This window comes from Cheilinus undulatus, linkage group 4, assembly GCF_018320785.1.
Source record: "Cheilinus undulatus linkage group 4, ASM1832078v1, whole genome shotgun sequence".
NCBI lineage: Eukaryota > Metazoa > Chordata > Actinopteri > Labriformes > Labridae > Cheilinus > Cheilinus undulatus.
This window is the reverse complement of record NC_054868.1, coordinates 6,159,599-6,176,582: the sequence shown is the minus strand read 5'-3', so window position 1 is coordinate 6,176,582 and position 16,984 is coordinate 6,159,599. Positions and strand designations below refer to the sequence as shown.

At 39.5% G+C, this 16,984-nt stretch overlaps 1 protein-coding gene across 1 annotated transcript in view; it reads right to left on the bottom strand.

The window, feature by feature from the left end:
* Positions 1-16,984, bottom strand: part of glra3 (glycine receptor, alpha 3) — a 98,804-nt gene that overhangs the window by 18,119 nt on the left and 63,701 nt on the right. The window contains exons 4-5 of the mRNA XM_041785434.1: positions 8,293-8,516; positions 7,296-7,378 (exon numbers count right to left, since the gene is read on the bottom strand). Of these exons, the coding sequence (XP_041641368.1) occupies positions 7,296-7,378; positions 8,293-8,516 (307 nt within the window). The remainder of the gene's footprint in view (positions 1-7,295; positions 7,379-8,292; positions 8,517-16,984) is intronic.

Sequence of the window (16,984 nt, the reverse complement as noted above, 5' to 3'; positions counted from 1 at the left end):
ACATATTGGTGTATTAACCATTGCAGAAACATAAAAATGATTTTGGTAATTACCAATGCTGTTAAATTAGGGCAGCTGTGGCATAAACCTTACTTTGGTTAGGATGGTCTAATAAATTTGTTAAGCACTGTATGTGTGCTGCAGTAATGTCACATGAATTTCTAAAACAGTTATGGGACTATAAAGACAAAAGAGAGAAACTAAACAGAAATAAAAACTGAAAACTTTTTTTGGTGTGACACAGAAAACAAAAATGACACAGTTTTTGCACAAGTATGTTCTTTCACCTCTTGGGACCAAAAAGTGAAAAAAATCATCATTTTGTGACAAAATTCTCTTATAATATTCATACATTTACAAAAAAAGTCCTTGAGCTTTTTTGTATTGGCTGTTTTCGAGCCATTCCTCAAAGTTTTCCTGTCTGCAGTGACACAGAGGGCCACATCACAGCCTCTCTGTGTCTCTTTTTCTCCATTATGGGCCGTTCAGGCCGTCTCCTGAATAGTGATCTGAGACTAAAGACGTGTAGTTTGACAAAGCATGACACAATGACAAAACTGCCAGCCATTGGTTGTAACAGCCCATGTGACAAAGCAATATGGTTGATAGCCTTAACTGCTAGTGGCATAAATGATCAAAAATGTGGAGTCACTGGTGTGGATATATTCTTTAAAGACCTAAGAGTCCCCTAACTTCTAGGCTTGCTAGAAAAAACCTTTGTATAACTGGGTTACCTGGTTAAATAAAGGTTAAATTAAAAAGTAATAAGAAGAATAATTTAGTTTAAGTCTATACATATTAAGCACAATCTAAACTGATGCACTGAAATATTTACATGAGCATCCATCAAGCATAATTGCCTCCTTATCTGCTGTCTAATTGTCTCATCATGAATGCATGAGAAGGCTGCTGAACGAAAAAGAATGAGAAAACAAACAACAGACAGATGTATTCAGATAACAGCTGATAGAAGCCACATTAAAATGCATGCGGTAAGAGCACTGAGAGGCTTTTGGGCAAAAGCAGAGAGCAGCTGGTTTCTGCTGGTCCAAGCCTTCAGCCATACACAAAAGATTTAGTTCATGTTTCCTCTTAAGGTTCAGCAAGCGTGTGAAAGCGTGTGCATGTTGAAAAAAAAGATAAAAAAAACAAGAGAGCACGCCCTGAGCCTTCCACACAAAACGCTGCGGCCTCTGAGCTTCACTCTGGATGTTTTTAAAGCTCACACTCGCCCCTGGTGCTAACAGTGTCTCTGACTGTCAACTCAACAGCTCCTACAAGTTCTGCTTGTCACACCAACTGCATCAAGTCTAAACACCCGTTTTTCCATTTCAGTGGCTCGGCTCCAAATAAAATCATCATCATCATATCTCCTCTGAAGTGAGATTACCTGAGCAGAGACGAAATGAACAGCATGCTTAACGCCAATCTAATCTAAAACTACACATCAAATCTGTATGTGATGAGAAACGTAGCTGTGGTTTGCCTGCATCATTTCATGACATCCACTCTCTTCCATGTGCGTGATGTTGTTTCCCATGTTTAGCTGCATGACATCAGAAGCAGCAGCAATAAAAATAATCATTTATATTTACAGAAATAAATATAAAAAGAGCTGACCTATGTATGGTAATGCCTCTGGCTTTGACAGCAGAATAAAACCTTTTAATGAAGACAAATAATCTTTTAACCCTGTGGCCATGCATGCTGAACTTCTTTGTGGACAAAGGATGAGTTAGTCATCATACATGTAACAGTGTTATTAAACATGACTTTATGTTTCTTTAAAAAGATATGGCCATGTGTTTGATTTAACCCTTCAAACTGGCCTATTAAAGATGTCTGCTGATGCATTTTTGCTGTGTTTGCTTCCTGACACTTCACATATCATATAAACAACCTAAAACAAAACGTATGTTTCTAAAAATCCCCACAGGTAAGCGTCACAGAGGACTGAACACAGTTAAATCCAGACACGGAGACAGATATTCCTTCATTCTGTCACTCTGATGAACACCAAACAGTCCCAGTGTCACAACTGTTCAAAAATGAGAACAAAATAATTCATACGTTTCCTTTTGTTTTTGTAAGCCCGGTAACAGAATTTATATCTTCATATTAGTAAAGTTACATACTAATATGAGACAAGTGCCACTGTTAACTGTAAGAGTGGAAGAATCCAAAGAGATGAAAAGGGAAGAAGACAGAAAAGATGTTGGAGAAAGAGAAAGGATACGATGTGAGAGGATAAAAATGTAAATGAACTTGCTGGAGGGATTATGAAAACCATCTAGCCTGGTAGTGCCTCAGAATCCAGGAGGACCTGGAAAACTCTGCTAGAGAGCAGTGGCAACTGGTCAATAGGGGGCGCTAGGACGCCCCCCCCCCATCACTCTCTCCACAAAGAGAGGACAGATCTTAAGTTCAAGGACTAATTTTTCTAAACATTTGCTTTAAATAGCAATAAATGTCTCTGAATATAGATAAACTCTATCATGCACTGTATAAATATGATTCTCTGTCATTCTGGATAACAACAGAACGTCCGTTTTATGTTTAGTAAATACAACTTGTGAAGAGAATTCACAGGAATCAATAAAGAATTTGTTCAATAAGCAGAATCAATAATTTCATATTATCAATAAAATCTTAACATTCCTTTCTGTTAAAATGAACAGATCCTCTTTTAATCTAATACGCCATAATAATAATGAAAAGTTTACACATAGATCTGTTGTCAAGAACAAGAGTATGTCAACCTATTATGTTGGTATTTTGTCGATGAAAACCATAAAAAATGTATGTTTTATTTTTCCAGCTGGGTTCTTGGGGGCTTAGGGTCAATCCCATTTCTACCCTTTAGCCCTTATCTTAGCCCCTCCCCTTGGTTTTGCGTGGTCACGTCAGGTGGAGGGGTGTCCCAATTCTCTTTTGAATCGAGGCTAGGGCTAAGGGCTACAAAGCCCTAGAAATGAATATTTTTCAGGACCATAGGGTCTAAGGGTTAAGGGGTATGATGAATTTCCCATGCCACTCGCGAAATAGCACAATGGAGTACAAAGGAGGCTAGTAAATGTAAATATTTTCTGCATTGATTATAGAAAATAGAACAGTTGTGTTTTCTCATATATTCAATCTTAGGGATGGGAGTTTATTGTATTTTCAGCATGTACACATGTAAATTAGGGCTATTAACTGTATAAATACACGGAGAAGAACAACAGGGAGAGCCATAGTATGAACAGGATGGTAGAAGATTTATTGATACCTTTGATGACACAGCTGTTTATCCGCAATGTGTGATGATGAACAGCAATCAGGCATGTCTCATTTCTAAGGAGAAGGAGGTAGACGAAGGGGAAGGGCTAAGAGGAAGGGTTAAGGGGTAGAAATAAGATTGGCCCTTAGCCTTTCTTAGGAATTTGAGTTGGGAGACCCTGAGGTAAAAAAGGCTGGGACACACTGTGACTTTGTGACTCTATTTCGCACGCAACTGCTCTTAACCAGATCATAAAGTGGGCAAGCAAGCTAACAGGTGAGCAACAACTCAACTTATCGGATCTGTATTCCTCACAGCTGCAGGGTAAAGCCAGCTCTGTTCTCCATTACTGCTCTCACCCTTTAAATTCAGAGTTCCAACTTCTTCGCTCAGGTTGTCGCTTTGTTGCTCCTAAAGGGAGAACAAAACGCTACAGGAACACTTTTGTACCTGCAGCTATTGCACTTCTTATCCAAATAAACACAAGATGATGCACTGGCTTAAATGTATAGGTGGCAACCGAGATTGTCAACTTCTTCATAGTGTACAGCAGTAGGAAGTGCTTCTTGCCCTAAAGAGAGCGGGGCCATAAGTGTGACATCACATAAAAGCGGCGTGACCCCATCCAGACCTGAGGAGAAATTCCAAACTCCCACAGAAGGGCACTGACCAACCAGGAACCTTCTATTCTGCTTGTTGGTGTAGTGGCTTCCAATGTCATCTCCTTACTAGCTTCTAAATTCAGTCTATATTTTCAGACTCATTTAAACATGGCTATGCGACTGTTGTGGGTTATAGTGAAAGACAAATAGGAAACAACGTCATTATAATAAAATGATACATGCCACTTTATGATTGTTGTTGTCTAGAACTCATCCACTTATTCTGGGTCATTTTATTCTCTGTCACTGTAAGTATGTGTGCAGTCTCTGTGTGCACAGGTGTTGTTACGTGTTGTATGAATCCATGCAGCATGCTAACACTCAGTCGTGTGCGTAGTTTAAGTCCCTGTGGGTGCAGAGACACTTCACTGATGTATGGAAAACACACATGGCACGAACACGAGGAGCCATTGCAATTATGATGAATAATAAAGTGAGCAGGAGGTCGCATGAGTGCCGGAGCGAGGGCTAGGCCATGTTAACTTATTAATCAACAATGTGTGACTAACATTGTTCATTTGTACGGCACACATGAGGAGCTTGATTTCCTGGGCAGTTTAATTATGAGTGCAGCTCAAAGGCTGCAGCTGCAATGAAAACCCTCACTGCCTCTGACGATGAGCGGTAAAAGCTCTGTGATGAGGAAGATGATGAATAATAAAGCAGCAGAGAAGGAGGCAACAATTGTGAGAAAAGAAATCAGTGACAGAAGCATGTCATAGCATGTGATACAAGAGGAAAAAAGGAAAGCCTCGTTTAGATTTTAAAGGATTAAAAAGGGTATAGATTTTTCAATTTTGTTTTGGGCAAAAATCATTTCATGTTTGTGGTTTTCTTTACCAAAAAAGTCACTTTTTCATCTCCACCCATTGCGTACTCTCTTAAATCCTACAACCCAATAACAGCAGTAAGGCTGGATTTAAACTTGCTGTAAAGTGGAAATACAGTGTATGGACAAAAGTATTCAGCTGCCTGACCATTACTCAAACAGGAGTGTGTTGCATTGCATTCAAAAACATGCACTTTGGCCCCCCGTTTTTAGGGCTTTAACACCCTCCACTCTTCTTGGAAGGCTTCCCACAAGATTTTGAAGTGGGTTTGTTGGAATTTGTGCCCATTCATTCTGTAGAGCATTTATAAGGTCAGGCACTGATACTGTCCATTCCAGTTCATCCCAAAGGTACATGACGGGTATGAAGTTAGGGGTCTGTGCAGGCCAGTCAAGTTCTTCCACACTCACCAAACCACGCCTTTATAGTCCTTGCTTTGTGCACTGGGGCACAGTCATGTTGGAATAGAAAAGGGCCGTCCCAAAACTGCTGCCATAAAGATGGAAGCATAGCATTGTGTGGTGTTTTATTTTGTATCGACTGCTTTATTTTGCTAACTTCCGGGTTCCGGAATTGGTTGCTGGCTGTTAACTTTCCTCTTGTGTCTCCTGAGGCATTCACCCCGCCCCTCCCTGGTGCTGTGGAGAGTCACACCTGCAGCGAATCACTCATTGACTCTCGCTACTTAAGACCGGCTGCAGCTCTCTACAGCGCCTGAGTCTTGTCTACCTTACCACCCGGTAAACGTCTGCTCCGGGCTCCTTCTCGAGATCCTCCAGAGAAGTTTTCTAGTGCTCTTTTGATGATATGTTCGAGTAATCTCCAGTGCTTGTATATTTTGTGCTTTCCTCTAACGTGCCTCTCCTCCTTCTTCCAGTGCCTCCTGCTCAGATCACCACAGCCAGCTCCAGCACACTCTCACTCCCTCTTGGACCCTTGGAATCCCCCCTCCCCTTTTCACTTACCTGCACAATAAAACTGTTAAAACTGCTCTCCATCTCCGCATCCTGGGTTCAACCACCACACAAACATAACAGCATTGTCTAAAAATGTCTTGGTATGCTGAAGCATTAAGATTGACTTTCACTGGAGATGAGGCTAGTCCAAACCCTGAAAAACAGCCCCATGACATTATCCCTTCCTCCACCAAAATTAACAGTCAAGCAGGCATGTAGTTCTACCAGCCTGCGCCGTACCCAGGATAACCCATCTGACTGCCAAACAGAGAGGTGTGATGTATCACTCCACAGAACACGATTCCACTGCTCCACGGTCCAGTGTCGGTGTGCTTTGCAACACTCCATCTGACACTTGGCATTGGATTTGGTGATGTTTGGGTTGCAAAACAGCTGTTTGACCATGGAAACCTATTCATTGAAGCTCCCTCCATACAGTTTCGTTGTCAACATTAATGCCAGTGGAGGTTCCAAGTGGATCTCTATGGTGGGGTGTTTTTGGCTCATCTGTTACAAACCTCTACAAGTGGGTAACCTTAGCCATTGGTCATGAAGTGACATTCATTATTCAAGCCAGGAACCAGAATGATGTACTGAGTGACATATATTTTCCGCTCCCTGTAAGAGGTTATAGTAAGTGGCTATTTTGCACAACAGCAGAGTTTTCTGAGTAAAAAATTGAAAATTTACTGTGGGGGATGATTCTAAATTGAACACACCACAAACTAAGAAAAACTCACAAAAGGTCAGGGTTAGTCACCTGAACCTAAAGATTAGGGTTAGGGTAAGAGGGAGAGGGATAAAAGTAAAAATAACACACCACAAACTAAGGAAAAACCCAACAAGGGTTAGTACGTCACTTCCCGCTCAATGGTCAAAGTCACCCAATTGTAGAGGTCTGCAGCCAGATACCGCTTGTGGAATCAGCCGAGTGCTGGCAGCTTTTTCTGCAGCGGAGCTGCTGCCTCAGTAGTCATTGACCCCGCTCTCTGATTCTACATGCTCTCCCACTTCATGGCTAAGTTGCTGTTATTCCTAAACACTTCAACTTTCTATTAATATCCCTAACAACTGACAGTGTAATATCCCTTAGGGATGAAATTTCACAAAACGTCTAACAGCAAAGGTGGCATCCATCACAGTATCACACTTGAAGTCGCTGAGCTCTTCAGAACGACTTATTTTGTATCACAAAAGTTTGCAAATAGGAACTGCATGGCTAGGAGCTTGATTTTATATTCTTGTGGCAACTTGGCAGATTGAAACACCTGAAATTAATAATGAACAGGTGTGGCCAAACACTTTTGTGCAAACCGTATATTTCTGAAATTAACTACCCCAGGGCGAGCCTCTCACCTAGTGCAATGTCAGTTTGTTGCTTTATTTGGCAGAAGTTTCCATGTGAACACTTAGAAAATAAAACACACATGTAGCATGACTCTATCTAACATCCTGCAACCAGCTGTGACTTGACAAGCTGAATTGCAGCAACATTATCAGATGGCTTGAATCGAGCTACAACAGTCAGAAAGGGTTGTCATGTATGTACGCTATGGTGTGTATGTTTGCATGTTTAAAGTGTACTTACAGCTCTCCAGCTGCATGATGCATGTCTGGACATCCATGGGGAAGTTTTTCAGGTCCATGGGACATGAAAGGGTTAATGTTAGCCTGAAAGTGAAGAGAAAGAAGAAAACAAGTGAGAAGTAAGTCTGAGACGGTCAACTAAATAAGCCATGCACAAGCAGAGTATCGAAATGCTTTTATCTTTGCTGATTTCATATTAATGTGACAGTAAGTGCTCCGTCTTTGGACCTGCAAACAGAAGCACAACATTTCTGCATTATCCTCTCCCTTTGTACTCCTGCTCAGGGACAAACAGAAACTTGAACACAGCAATAAAGAAATATTACAAGCATCTGAAGGTAAGTGAGTTGGAGTAAATACAATCATACCTAGAAAGAAGTCTTCATGTACTTTACTTTAGAGACATGTTGATATAAAATCAATTAATCATCTGCATAGAAAAGATCGACTTGCATTGCATTTAGTATCCATATTAGTAACTGGTTATCTTCCCCCCCTTAACCCCTGGAATATCATTTCCTAAGCAAAAATAAATCAGATGTGGTTGTGATATTTCATTTAAAGCTGCATTATGCTGAATATATAAGATTTGGTTTGTAAGTTAACAATGAAATGTTGAGTTTGAACAGAGAAAAAAAGCATTCCTCAATCTAAATCAAGTCCTCCAATTAAAAAGACAACACCAGATAATGCATAACTCCACAATCCCTTGTTTTTAACTTTATTGTGTTGCATTGTGTGATATCGCTCAGATATGCCTTTAAGTGCTTTACCATGTGAAGATGTTTGTTGGGAACAGAAGAAGGGCTGGAGCAGTTTGCTGTCAAAATTTGTGAAAAGGTTGGATTGGTGATAGTTAGATGGCATGTTTTGCATTTCATCAAAAGACCATTTGAAATACATAAAAAGAGGACTTTTTAAACATGAACTTTCTGACGGTTGTCACAGTCAATCCAAATTTCCCTCACCAGATAAACACTCTCTGACCTCACACTTACCTGATCGAGTATAAAACATTTCCATTCTTAAATATCCGGAGTAGTTTGTTGTCTGTGGTGACTTCGTGAAAGTGTGCTCCCTTTTCATTGGCGAAGAACAGATCGGGCTTCCAAATGGAGTCCAACATAGACGGGTCCAGGTCCAGGGAGTCGTCAGGGTATTCAGAGTAGGCGAGCCTGGGGTCGTTCCACTGCTGACGGAGGAAGATGTTCACCCGGTAATCCTGCAAACAGAAAGCAACAGAAATTTCTTTGGGAATTTCTGCAACAGCACTGTAATGAAGCTTCTCCATCATTACACCTTAAGACAGGGGTGTCCAAACTTTTTCCAGTGGGGGCCGCATACAGAAATATATCAGGATGCTGGGGCCACTTTCATTTACCCAACCATGAGGATATTAAAGTTAGTAAAACCAGTCTAACAGGTTAAGAAATGCTTAGTAATAAGAAATGCTAAAATGGATTCACATGCCTGACAAGGCAAATAGACAATCACTTTAAGGATTTTGGGGTGGCCAATCAAATTTAGGGGGCCCTGGTTGGATACAACTGGCTCTGCCCCTGGAACGTCATTGATGCTGCTTTTTGCTGCCGTAATCCATCAGGGCGTTGTAAATCAAGAAATCATTATCATTTTGGTTGCCAATGTGTTCATCATTTACAATTTTGTCTCAGAAAAAGCCAACAATTAATCTTGTCAAAATGTTTGTTTACAGAATAAGCATTCATTGAATTTCAACAATTTGTTTATCAGCCAATCAAAAATGGTCCACAGGCCGCAACTAGTGCCCGGGCCATAGTTTGGACACCTCTGCCTCAGGACATTCATACTAATACCACATCAGTGTGACGCTATACTGTATATGACCATCTTTTGGTTCACTGTGTTTCGGCATTGCAGGAACGCAATGGCACAGTGGAGCTCACACACACAGTGCTGTACTCCTGCTGGCTCTGCTGATCCTGTTTGTGCCTCTGTACCTCCTCTGTTACTACCTCAGCTGACTCCAAGGAGAAGGGATCATTTCGTCCTCCCATTACAACTCTGATACATTTTAAGTGAAGGCAAAATATCATGACTTCAGAGAGAATGTGAACAGGGCAGGAAGATGTACAACAATGTTTAACAAAAACAGCAGGACTGTCTCAATACAGATATCAAAATGGTAAAAATCACACAACACTGACACCTGTTTTAATACCGCAGCCACAGAAATCCTAAGAAACCAGTATTAGGTTATTTATAGTAGGTTTGCTTACAATTTTTGCATGTGGCTCATGAAACAGATGTAGTAACATTTCAATATTTAGTATTTTTTTTTAATTTTTTTTCATTAAATTAAATAATTTTTATTGTTGTAAAACATGTGGGATTGAAAAGTCTTGAAAAAGTTGACAATCTTAAATCAGTGAAGCTCTTTAAATGAGGACACTGCTGCACTGAGGAGCAGATTTTAGTCATAAAGCTGTATCTGTGTTCAAAATGACAGGCAGGTTTCAGGGAGAGTGGCAGTCATGCTTTCCTACTATTTCTGCAACCAGATTTTTCACACTCATCCTCTCTGGTAATTGTTTCATACTTGACTGTGATTGCAAACTTGCTCAAGATGTGCACTGATTAGTAAGAGGTGTTCAAATCAATCCAAGCACTCAGATACCAGTTTGAGTTCCTTCATTTGAATCTTTTTTATCACACATGCATGCCTGAAAATTTCAGGACATCAAAACAAAAAAAAAAAACAGAGAATGCATTTTTACTGAACAAAGTCCATTTGTCATAGTATGAAATATTCTACACATTTAAGTCCTAAAACAAACAAACAAACTTAACGAACACCTGTCCCTCGACCAGACATTAAAAACAGTGAACCCCTTGTCCACAGTGACTCACTCTGTCTGACCTAAATGCTGTTTTATAAAGTACTGAATGTCTAACAGTCCTCTCAGCTGCCTTAACCTGTTAAATGTCATCTATGTGGGAATTAAGAACAATGAGAGGAGATAAGCCTGGCTTATGAGGGGGAGGGGAGGGGGTTGGATATGCATAACTCAGTACAGTTACCATACACAGTGCAGGGTGGACTTCTGCAGAGCTCAAATGCTTCTAAAAAATTTCAAACCATTTGTTACGACTTAAACCAATGACAGAGAAAGAAGAAGCAGAGTCTCAAACTGGTCCCTCGATAGATAATCCAACCTCCTGAGCCCAGTGTCACTCCTCTGTGCTGCTCGTTCAGCTCCTAAGAAAATTCCCAGAATGCACTGTTACAGGCACTGAGCGTCTCTGCTCGCTATGCTCACTGACTGGAAGTGACATCACTACTCTTCCACTTCAGTACACCTCCAGCAGAGCCCGAGTCACCGCACGGTGAGCACAGATGCAGATAATGAAATTAAACTAGGCTAGGTCTGATTTAGGTGTGACAGGAATGCTAACTGTTGCTGACACGTTCGGCCTACATGAGTCAAACATGCGATTTTTATTCAATGAGAAGATTTCTGTTGAGAAGAAGAGAGGGAAAGGACTGTAATATTAAATTATTAGAATTCAGGTGTCAAAACTTTAAGCACTTAAATACAGTTTGTGCACAAGCCTGTGAATATCAGTGAATATGCAGCCTAGTTCTTAGGACACTGATTTAACAGCAGATAAATAAATAAAGCACTTTCATTGTAAGTGAGTGGCTTGTATTTAACCCTGGGTCAGGTCGAACTGTACTATTCAGGGTTTTGGTTCTGAGCCCTAAACCTTTTTGTTTTTTATTTTCATCATCTGCGCTCAACTCTTAAGTGCACCCTGTGTAGGTGTCATGAAGCAGATTCATCTTTGTCCCAGTGTTCAGAGCAGGAGACTCTGTTTAGTGTGCACTGATTCACTGCCTGCTCAAGATAATCCGGACATCCACATGTTAAGGTGAGGTTTGCTAGAAGGGCCCACGTAGAGCTGCTGGTCTCTCAGACCATTTTGTATAGTTTTTATTAGGGCTGGGCAGTTAATCGTTATATGGCCTGCTGAAAGTTTTGAGTCGCAGACAAAGTAATCTTTCTTTAATGTGAAATGTATCAAATAACAGTTTGAGATGTTTTTACAGTAGCAGAGATTTTATGCTCTACACATTACGTAAGCATTTGAGTTTCTTTTTTGGGATTTTTCTTTTTACCAAAAATCCTACTTTTCTTCTTCATGTATTTTTCTCTTATTCAAAACAAAAATAGCAAAGAAATGATCATCCCCTTCAATATAGTAATTGATATCAGGCTTAAATTGTGTGAGTTAAAATCACTATTAAATTGTTTTTTTGGAAATAGTTTCTCTGTAGTTTAACCCTTTAAAACCTGCATATCTGTGCATATCTATCTTTAACTGTGGGTAGAATTGTAACCAAGTGAGATAGAGCCATAATTCTTTTTGCATCTTAAACCGGAGGAGTAAAACTAACATATCACACATGCAATGTGTTCCAGAGTTGCAGAAATATCCTTCCTTCTTTTGCAGAAATGTAGTAAAAAGCACACAAATCAAAAACAATATAATTTAATTATAATCCGGGCTATAATCATGTAGTTTTCTTGCAGGTCATGAGTCACACTGTAATTGTTTCAGCATGGTCTTCTGGAAACACATGTATGTTTAAAAGTATCTGGCACACTTATGTAGTATCTGCTGTCTTTTTGCAAATTGAGAACAATTTCATTTAATTTTTGTTTATGCCATAGTTTATAAAGATGATTTTATTTCCAAAATGAAGTTATGACCATACTAAAAATATTTTTTTGTTGTTGTTTGAAATGATCTTGTGCAACTTTTTTACAATCACAATTTTGAGGGATACAACTATGATTTCTGTATGTAGAAAAATGTGCAAAAAAAGAGAGATTTTTTTGTCTTGTGTTTTTTTTTTTTTTTTTAGTTTTTAGCAATTTAATCCTTACTATGGATTCTAAGGGTTGTATTGATGTGTAGCCAATTCAGATACTCCAGAAAATGGCACTACAAAATGTAAAAATGTAAAGATATTCTCTGGCAGACTTGCTCTATGGTAGGTCATAAAGGGTTAAATTATTTAATATCGTGCTGGTGATAATCAAGAATGATTCATGGCTTGTATTTGTCGAACAACACAGATGAGAAACCTATAATAATCGGATATTTAATTGAAATAATAGGAAAAAAAATGCAATAAGATTATTTTTGCAAATTGTTCAGCCCTAGTTTTAATCATTCTTTAATGAAAAATCTTCTCAGAGATCATTGAAGTTCAGCGAACACATCAGAGATCACTGTGGAGGAAACATGGTCAAGAAAGCTAAAGGGATTATTCGTCAGTCAGACCACAATCTCTGCTCTGAGTTCTTTTTAGGGCTGTCAAGACGGCGATATCTTTCCCCCGACTGAGGAAAACAAACACATTCAAATCTTTTTATTCTTACGGTTGCTTAATGCTGAAGGCTCTAACTAACTAAAAGGCCAGCTCCTGTAATATCTGGTACTTTCTAAGGTGTTATATGACACTTGTGATGTAGTTCTGCTGTCATTGACATGTCCTTGTGCTGCTGCAGACTGTTAACTCTAACAGCCTTCTGGGACAAATATAGTTTTTTCAGTCTTGCACATTGAATCCAGAGGGCTGATTTTTAACCCAGCTCCTGACTGTACACATTTTTATGAAAAATGGCTCAAAGAAAGGGATGCACAGTATCATCAGCACAATATGCATACTGGCAGAAAGCACAAATGTACCGTAGTAAGGACAGAAGTTTTAGGTCTAAACTACAGCTAGATTCTTTTAAACACTAAATCCATGAACCTGCTGTTCAATGAAACTGATTTGAATTTGAAAGTGCAAGGTCCATACAAAAGAGGCACAAACAGTTTTGTTTGTAGCTCTCAAAAAGGCAGAAGAAGCTCCGTTTAACTCTTAAGGTTGTTTTCATACCTGATGGTTGGGGGGGTCTTGGTTCGGTTTGGGGCTCAAATTGCAACCACTTTCCTGTGGTTCAGTTCGCTTTCACATTGTACTTGGTGAAACGGACCAAACGGTCTGGACAATGTCAGACAGTTACGGTTGTGGCGCTGTCGTACTAAACAAAGAGCGGTGAAGAAGAAAAGGAGACGCAGAAGAAGACGAAACCAGAATTCCATCTCCTTCCGCTGGTCATTTTTTTTCACATAAACAATGAAACAACACCGAGTTGATGCTCTCTTTGGATTTTTGCTTGTGCCTTGGGACATTTTGAGCAGCCAGGGAGGCGGTGAGCTGTAGAAATGGCTGTCTTAACATGAGACTCCACTCCACTTTGCTTTTCCCCCTCAAATGAAACACACCAAGGTTCATTTGGAAGTGAAACAAACCCTCAGTTTTTAAGCGGACCAGAGTACGCTTGTTCGGTCCACATCAGAGTCCACATCCCCGTTTTCAACATCAAAATAGTGCCATACCGTGCTGCTCCTACAAGATGCCAAGGGTGCTAAAGCATAAAGTGGTTGTTTAAATTAGATTACTGTGACAGCAAAGCAGCAGAGATACAGTATTGATGGAGAGTTTGAGTCCTGTGGGCCTGAACAGATAAAAGATTTTGATAATTAGTTTAACAACTTGTTATTCTTGTGCCGCCAAAAATGGATCTGGATTTAACCAATTAGCTGGCTATTCACATGCATCTCTAATCATAAGGCTTTTAGATGGCAGAAGTCCTGGAAGAGCAGGAAACCTCAGATAGTTGACAGAAAACAAAGTGTGGTTTTCCGTCACATTTAATCTGCTATACTTATAAAACATTCTTAACCCAATCACCAGCACCGTGACAATCAATACTAATGTGATTTAAAAAATATGTGCTGGATAACGGACCCCAGTCTCCTCACAACTGACCTGTTAACACTGCCAGTCCTACAATAACACGATATCAATGTGGGTGTGTGCAGACTGTATCAGAGTAAAAATAGCACCACAACCAGCCAGCTTGCAGGTGCACTGTGACAACAAAACAACACAACTGTTCCCACACAGGTTGAGACTTTAAATGATTTGTGTGCTGACAGACCTGTGCCTTTATTGTGTGTCTGTGTGCAGTCAGACACACAAACACACACAATGGATTAAGAGGGATGGAGAGATTGAGTGAACAAATGAAAAACAGAGAGGAAAACAGCGGTAAATCTGTTTAACATAGATAGCGTGTACGGACCAGAGAAACCAAACCTGGCTCTAAGCTGTGTGAGAGTGTGTGTGTGTGTGTGTGTGTTGGTGTTTTAGAGGGAGAAAGTGTGTATGACTCGAAAATTAACTCTAAATCTCTCCTTTTTGTTTCCTCTCCCTCGGTGACATAACAATAAAACAAAGCATGCTGGAACGTTTCATTGCACGTTCAGCACATTCAACGCTCCTGAAATTCACCTTTGACTGTTTACAGGTGGCTCAGTTAAGATTTTAAATACTAATTTAGTTCAGTTCAATTTAAATCAGGCACAGCACCAGGATAACGACTTTAGATGGGCCAACATTATTTTAGCTGGGTGTATTATTATGAAAAGTTTAAACGTTTTACCCTTCTTAGGGACAAATGTGCTCTTTTGAAAGAAAATGCTGGAGATGCTTGAAACCATCAGTCCACTAGAGAGTCTTTTGTTGCCATGACAATTAATGAGTCATATTAATTATTAACTGGTGCTAGTAGACTAAAGCATACATTCCTCATTGCCCAATGCAAAAATATTATTATGAGCATTTTCTGGTATGCTAAAGACCCAGAAGTCAATCCTCAGAGCACTGATCTTTAACTTCTCAGTAAGGAAGTTCTCTCTTCTTGATGATTAAGATGACTTATGATTTGTTTATTGATTGCAGAAAAAGAGAAAGAGAACAAGAGGGAGTCATGAGCTTATATCAGAAACTTCTTGATTTTAAGACAATCATTTAAAAATGATCAGATCAGACAGAAACATTCAGCATTAACTCTTGTGATTCCTTTTTGATTTAGTCCGTCCTTCAGAAAATATGAATCCAGTTATGATATTGCATGTGACTCTCAGCAGGTGTAGCATCAGTCACTGTGGATCCACAAATGTAAGTTAAAGCTGCACAGAAGAAGCCAGGCAAAATTGAAAACTGTTCTGTGGTCAAACGGATGAAAATAGGAAATTCTTTTTGGAGATGATTGGTGCCATCTCCTGCAGACTAAAGAGGAGAGGGACCATCCAGCTTGTTATCAGCACACAGTGTAAAAGCCGGCATTTCTGATGGTATAGAGTTGCGTTAGTGTTCACATCTAGACAGGAACTATCAATGCTGAAAAGTATAAAGAAATTAAGAGTAAAAGTTGCTCCAATCCAGACAAAGTTTCTTTCAGCAAGGCATTGTATATTTCAGCCATACAATACCAAACCACATCCATCACAACAGCATGGCTTCACAAGAGAAGAGTCTGGGTGCTGAACCGTTCTGCCTGCAATCCAGACCTTTCACCAATAGAAAACATTTAGAGCATCATTAAAGGGAGAAATCCAGCAAAGAAGACCCAGGACTGTTGAGCAGCTAGAATTCTAAATTAGACAAGAATGGGACAACATTCCTCTCTCAAAACTCCAGTAGCTGGGCTCCTCACTCCCAGATGTTTACAGGCTGTTGTTAAAAGAAGAGGAGATGCTACAAACATGGTCCTGTCCCTACTTTTTTTTAGATGTGTTGCTGCCATGAAATTCAAACTGGGCAAATCATTTTTATGAAATGGTAAAATGTCTAAGTTTCAACAACTGATATGTTGTATTTGTTCTATTGTAAATTAAAATGAGTTTAAGAGATTTGCAAATCATTGCATTCTGCTTTTAGTGACATTTTACACAGTGCCCCAACTTTTTGGGGAATTGGGGTTGTAAATAAAACTCTCTATAATCTCTGGCCTCTGGTTCAGTCCATATGAAGGTCAGTTTTTCTTCTTCTTCTTTTTAATCTTGGGTTCTGGATCAGTACGATATCAGACACTTTTGTAAGACCAAGTAAATAAATATGAATACTAGGGGTGTAACGGTACAGAAAATTTTTGTTTCGGTCCGTACCTCGGTTTTGAAGTCACAGTTCGGTACGTTTTCAGTATGGTGATTGAAGCATATAAATCAAATTTAATTGTAATTTTTAAATTAAATTGTAATAAAATAAATAGGCTGAATAAATTACATTTAAATTATAAATAATGCAGTGACCTCCCTCCAAAAGTTCTTCAATGATTAAAAATATTAATAAATACATTTTTAATAACTAGGTTATTTTCATTGATATACTGACATATTTATACCCATTATTTAAACATTAAAATTTCCCAGCTAACTTGAACGCATCATCACACAACCACAAGTTAGCTTGTTAAGCACACAAATTAGCATCTTTTTTGCCGATTTCAACACTGACTTCAGCACTGGACTACTTTTTTAACCAATGGGACCCACAACAAAGTTTGGAAGAACTTTTCACTGCCCATCTTGGAGGATAAAGAGGTTAAAGCCGTGTGAAATCTGAGGATAACTTTACCTATGACACAGCTGCAGAGTCCCTCTCTCACTCCTCAGAGGCTGATAGAAGGTAAAGTTAATATGATTCACAGAGCCAGAGCACTGTTGCCATACGGGTGATTTAAATGAAGCCGGCGGCTCTTCTAACGCCACACACGCCATCACTCTTCGTTTGTTTTTGTAACT